Below are 6073 nucleotides of genomic sequence, written 5' to 3' on the forward strand. Positions count from 1 at the left end.
TGTTGTGTTAGACTCTTGTGTACAGCAAAGTGATTCAGCTATATCGAGAGATACATGCTTTTTCATATGCTTTTCCATAATGGTTTATTATAGGATTTTGAATATGGCTCCCTGTGCTATATAATAGGACCTTGTTTATGTTTTTTATATATAGTAGTTTGTATATGCTAATCTCAAGCTCCTAATTTATTCCTCCCCCTTTAGCAACCAAATTTGTTTTCTATGTCTGTGTCTGTTTTGTAAATAAGATCATTTTTAAATAGTCATTTTTAACATCTGAAATTTATGACCAGTGGATGGCCCAAGTCTGCAAAGTTGCCTCCCAGACTCCTTATGGGTTACTCAGAACTTGTAAAGCAGGCTAGGAAGCTAATGTCCCAGAAATCTGGTATTAATGGTATTAATTTAATTTGTGTAGATTTGTGTATACTGTGTATACCGCCCACAAGTGGAACCACTATGTACCTAGCAAGAATCTGAAAAGGGTGGCTTAAGAAAATAGTCATGTTAAGGTAGAAATACTTTCTACTGGTGAATGCCAGATGGTGAGGGGTGAGGATGGGAAGATATACAACCTCTGATAGTTATAGAATTATTTAAGAGCTTTGCTAATAAACAAGAAATAATTAGAAATAAATTATTACAAACAAAATTTATTAGACAAACACATCAATAGATTGAGTTTAAGGATTTGGTTGGGAACTCACTGGGCCTTTTAAAGCAGCAGATGTCCAAAGTCACACACTTTGAGCATTACTCTGTTAAAATGCGTAGAAACAAGAAAGGTCAGGAAATACAGCACTCCATGATGGTCCACAAACAGACAAGCCTCCCCGCTTCCTCCCCAGTCCCTCTCTTCAGCTGGAGTCTTCGTACCTGAGATGAAAGGAATGTTTCCCAGATCTTACAGAAATGCGGTTTCTTTGTTACAGATCTTGCTTCTGTGCATACCTACTCCTGATACATGGAATGTTGCTTTTGAGAAACCCACGAATAGTTACTGAGGGAGTGTTTATCAACAAGTAAAGTGAACAAAACAATATTCTCTATTACAGTAACTGCATTTTTAATCTCATCTGGCACCACTTGTCTTTCAGAAAGTTTAATGCATTGCTTGGGGACACATTTCTTCTTTAGCATAGGAGGGAAAGAGTCTAATTAATAAATCATAATTAAATAATACATACACTCAAATCGGATGAGATTCACATGAATGTGAAAGCTTCATTTAATTTGGAGGAAGGGGGGTATATTTTCTCATTCTTGATAATAACAGAAATAGATATTTCAAGGTTGTAATCTCATGTATTCATAAAACCAAATAATGTGTTTTATTTTATGAGAAGCCATTGATCTTCAAATTTATTAATGACATAGGCTACCAAGAAATAGCAAGGAATATGGTATCCATATAGATATTGCCCAGCCTCAAGTCATCCAATAAAGATGAGAGTGAAAGGTACATGACCTAGTTGGGGAGGTCTGGTTTTCGGAAATACGGGCTACAAATTATATTACATAAAAAAACTGAAGCGTATTCCAGATAAAGCCAGAAAGAGAATTTTACAGGACTAATTCTTAAGAGAGATAATAAAAGCAGCAGTTAGAATGCATGTCCCTATATTAAGCTCCTGCAGTTGAATCCATCACATATATGCCTTTTGCTTCCATGATATGTCCAATAATTATTTCTTTTACCGCTCTTAACAACCTTTTGCTTGTTCTCCATGCCACCACGGACAGTCTGTGTGGAACAGAATATCTTTCAAGTCAGAATCTTAGATGAAGCTCTAAAAGTGTTGAGTCTGTGCTTTAAAAACTAGTCCAGTTCATAACTGTGGTGTATGCTGGAGGAGAGAACTGTCCTTGATCACTATTGAGAGCTTCGGACTTGCTGGAATAGACATATCGGTCAAGACTTGAGTTTTACGATATCAAACACTGCAAATCATAACGGGCAGCCTCAGGCACAGACCTCAAGATTTCAGTTGTGCCACTGATCCCTTTGTTATTTTTATGCCTTTGGGGCCATAGTCATGGTTTGACAAACCTGTTCTCAGAACTGGTCTTCTCCGAAAAGTTAGGTACCCATTTTCTCAGGAATAGCCTATGGAGCGACAGTCTGGAATACGAGTTGCTCTCAAGTTCTAATCTTAAATGAAAGATCTAAAAAGGTAGAGCGTTACGCATTTAAAAAATGGTCCATCTCAAGGCGGCAGTGTGCGCTCACAGACCCAGTTCTCGCCAACTTTATGCAGTGTTTGGAAGGAATCGCTGGATTTGGGCCAGTAACCAAGTATGCAATGGGAAACAATCGGCTCTGAAAGGGGAAACAAAAAGAACTGGGCTCTGAGGGAGCCAAAATCTTTGCAGATTCCATCCTCGTGAGCCGCTGGAGGGCGGGTTTTGGCTGTCTCCGAACTCGAAGCCCGCCGCTGGGCTAGTCGCGCGCCTCTGAACACCCAGACCCTCATAAAGAGCCCTTGAACTGAATGAAGCCTGACCCACCGGGAAGCGCAGGTCCAGAAACGGGGAGATTTAAGGACGGCTTCCGTCTCCGGATACTCTGAAATGTGGCCGGTCCTTGACTCCCAGTAGTGGACCGTGTGGATTCCGGGGTTCCGCGCGGCGGGAAGGCGCGCACCGGGGAGTCGGCAGGCGGCCTCTCCCTGCCCTCTGGCGGCGCCTCCAGGCAGCCGGCAGGGAAGGAGCGCACAGACACCCGCGCACCAGGAGGGGGCGGTCCCTATGCATCGGCGCCCCTCGGTAGGGTGAGGACCAGAAGTCCACGCCAATCACTCATGAGTCCAGACGAAGAGGGGCCCAAGGGGCTCGGGGGTTCACAGATGCGGGGCGTAGAAAGGGGTCAGGTAGGAGTGCCCGAGGAAGGGCGTGAAGGAGCCCCCGGCGGCCGTCAGAGGGAAGGAGGCGGCGGCCGGGAAGAGGACATTGGCCGCCGAGTAGGAGGGGAAAGTCTGGAAAGGATGCGCGCCGGGGCCCTGCGGACCTGGGCTGCCCCCCGCGCCGCCGCTCGCCGCCGCAGTCCCGGGCTGGGGCGCGCCACCTCCCGCCTGCGCCGCACCTTCGGCGCCGGGGTTCTGCTTCTTCCACTTGGTCCTGCGGTTCTGGAACCAAATTTTGACCTGCGTCTCAGTGAGGCTGAGCGAGAGCGCGAGGTTCAGGCGCTCGCACACGGACAGGTAGCGCGTGGCCCGGAACTTGTTCTCCAGAGCCACCAGCTGCTCGTAGGTGAAGGCGGTGCGCGCGCGCCGCGGCTTGGAGCTGTTGGGCTCCGCGCGCCGGCGCCTGGGCCGCGGGGAGCCTGGGGAGCCCGCTAGGCCGCCCGCACCGCTCTCCCCCGCCGCCGACGCCGCGGCCCGGGCCTCGGGGGAGAGTGTCAGGCCCGCCTGCAGGTGGGCAGCCCGCTCCCCGCGCCGCCGCCGCGCGTCCTCCACGTCCTCGTCCTCCTCTTCCGCCTCCTCCGCCTCCGACCCCTCCAGGGGGGACGCCAAGCCGGCGCCGTGGCCCGCAGCATCTAGAGGAGAAGGGGACCGTGATCAGAACCCGGGAACCACCCAGCCCGTTCTGGTCCCCGGACCTGCTTCTCGTCCTCTCCAGAGTAGGCGGCAATCTCCCCAACTCAGGGCCCTGCCCTGCCCCTCTCCGTGATTGCGTTGCCTGCCACCACCCCACGGCCCTCCATCCAGAGTGCCCAGCCCGTCCCAGGAGGTGAGAGTTAGGGTTGCGGTGCCTCTTCGCTCTTTACTCATCCACGACCTAGTAGGTGTCCAAGAAGTGTATTTGGAATCAATGGATGACACCCTGCATTAAGAAAAAATAACGAGCTCATTGGACAACCTTATAAGAGCGTTGTATTACACATTAAGACATCGAGATGTCAAGTGCGTTTCAGGCTCTCTCCCGCCGTCCCTAGAAGCCTGTTTGGGTCTGGAACCCCTGGCAATTAAAAAAAGAAGTTATTAGGCGCCCCTCTCCTCCCTTGTAAAGTGAAATTCCCTCTTTCCCATCTTCTCTCTGCTGCCGTGTTAATAGAGTTTCAGATTTGCGCTGGGCCGGATCGATAGATGTCATCTATTAAAGGTAAGTTTTAATCGAACAATATTAGGATCAGACAGGGAAAGGGGGTTTGAAGTCGGTACCTGCAAGCTGCGGGCAGGAGATATGCAGGCTCCAGTAATAGAATATCGATCAGAGAGGTGGGGCAAGGAGAGAGCGGCCCCTGCGAGAGGCGATCGGAACAATTACCCGGCCGGCCGCCCAGGCCCAAGCGCGGCCGCCAGAGGCGCCCAGAGCCCCCAGACCATCACCGCTAAACTTGGGATGGAAAGCGGTGGGGAGCGGTGAGGGGCGGCGGGGCGCGGGGGGAGACTGCCAGACTTCAAGCCTCTCTCCCTGCGCTGCGCCCCTGAACTTTGGCGTCCCTCCCAGGCCTCACCCAGCTCTGGTCCTGCTGCCCTTTGTCTTTCATTTCAGACACAAACTTTCCTGGACTCCTCATCAGGTCTACCAGAGTTAGGAGTTAAGTCAAAAAGGGTTTGGAGAGAAAGGACAAAAGAGTCTCCCATCACCCCAAGCCACCCTGACCCCAGTCCAGTCAACGATTGGGTCTAGGGAGACTGAGCGGGTGGGCAGTGGATTCTTTGCTGCTGTCTCTGGAGGGCTGGAAGGGACCCCTGTGTGCTCCACCGGACCTCACTGCCTGCTAAGACTTCAGACACATGATTCATCAGTCTCAGCTCCCTCACCCAGAAAATGAAGGGATGATGCTGTCGACCTCCTTAATGACGCTGTCTACCTCGCAGGTATTGAAGTTTTCCCTGACTTGTATCCCAGTCTCTAGTCCAGGTCCTGGCACATGGCCGGAGCATTAAATGCCCAATAAGTGAATAAGCCTGGCTAAACTGGGTGCTGGGTAAGTATTAGTTTCCACTGCCGGTCAATCAGAGCTGAGGTGCTTACTGGCTTGGCAGGTGAGCAGAGATAGGCTTCGGTGGCAAATCTCTGACCTGGGATGCTGCGAGGGGGCGGGGCGGGGGGAGGGGGGTCGGGTCCCCCTACCCCACCATGTGCCTCTTCCTGCGGCTTCCCTGGTGGCTCAGATCGTAGAGAATCTGCCCGCACTGGGGGAGACCCAGGTTCGATCCCTGGGTCGGGAAGATCCCCTGGAGAAAGGCATGGCAACCCACTCCAGTATTCTTGCCTGGAGAATCCCGTGGACAGAGGAGCCTGGCGGGCTACAGACATGGGGTCGCAGAGTCGGACACGCCTGAGCGCCTAACACTTTCGCCGCTCCTCTGCTTTTTTCAGTCCTCTTCCTGTGTGCCTTCTCCCCTTTGGGGAAGAGGCCGCCAAGGTCTACTCACCCAATCCCGGGCCGTCCCTCCCACCCTCCCATCGCAGCATCTAAGCTGGGGCTTTCCGGGGCCCGAGGCCGCCTCGCTTCCTTACCAGGCGCCTCTCGCTGCGGTATCGGGTCCCGGCTGGCGTCCTTCCTTGCTTCGGCCTCTGCCAAACTTTTCTTGGCTTCCCGGGGAGCCGGACGCACGGCTGGGAGCGCAGCGCGGGTGAATTTCTGCGGGTCCAAGATATCCAGAACCGAGAAGGAGATCTTGTGGTGGGAGGGAGCCGCCTTGGCCCCGCCGTCCTGCCATGCCAGCATGCCCCAGAGGCCGGCGGCGCGGGGTCCGGGGTGGGTAGCGCTCGGGCTTGCTTTAGGCTGTGGCTCGGCAGCAGCTCTCAGCCTGTAGGAGGGTCGAGGCGGCCAAGTGAAGCTGGGGAGGGGGGCGCGGAGGCGGGGCAGGGAGAGAGCGGCCGGAGGTTGCGCGCGGATTGGCACTTGGGCTGCCCCAGGCCCCCGCCACGTGCAGGGCGCGCTAGCAGGAGCCCCCAAGACTACCCTGAGCCTTGCCCGGACCTCCAGCCTCGGCGAGGGGGCGCCTCGGTGCGTCCGGTGCGCGCGCCCGCCTGGACAGCGCCGCGGGCTCAGCGCGCTTCCGCCCAATCTGCTGGGACTGCTGGTGAGCGAGGGAGGGAAGTTAGGAAGCTTTCGTCC

General features: G+C 53.5%; 1 protein-coding gene across 1 annotated transcript; it reads right to left on the reverse strand.

The window, feature by feature from the left end:
* Positions 1 to 383: 383 nt before the first annotated feature.
* Positions 384 to 5732, reverse strand: NKX1-2 (NK1 homeobox 2). Its single transcript, XM_061403807.1, has 2 exons — positions 5470 to 5732; positions 384 to 3535 (listed from the first exon to the last, which is right to left on the reverse strand). Exons 1-2 carry the CDS (start codon positions 5678 to 5680, stop codon positions 2841 to 2843), a joined length of 906 nt encoding a protein of 301 aa, XP_061259791.1. The 5' UTR covers positions 5681 to 5732; the 3' UTR covers positions 384 to 2840.
* Positions 5733 to 6073: the final 341 nt, after the last annotated feature.

The sequence above is a fragment of the Bos javanicus genome, chromosome 26, assembly GCF_032452875.1.
Source record: "Bos javanicus breed banteng chromosome 26, ARS-OSU_banteng_1.0, whole genome shotgun sequence".
Taxonomy (NCBI): Eukaryota; Metazoa; Chordata; class Mammalia; order Artiodactyla; family Bovidae; genus Bos; species Bos javanicus.

What these genes read in the sequence shown, in the direction of transcription:
- NKX1-2 (XM_061403807.1), bottom strand. Translation starts at nt 5,680, where the DNA reads ATGCTGGCATGGCAGGACGGCGGGGCCAAGGCGGCTCCCTCCCACCAC. An exon ending in ACCGCAGCGAGAGGCGCCTG is followed by an intron (nt 3,536 to 5,469) that starts GTAAGGAAGCGA and finishes CTTCTCCTCTAG; the next exon opens with ATGCTGCGGGCCACGGCGCC.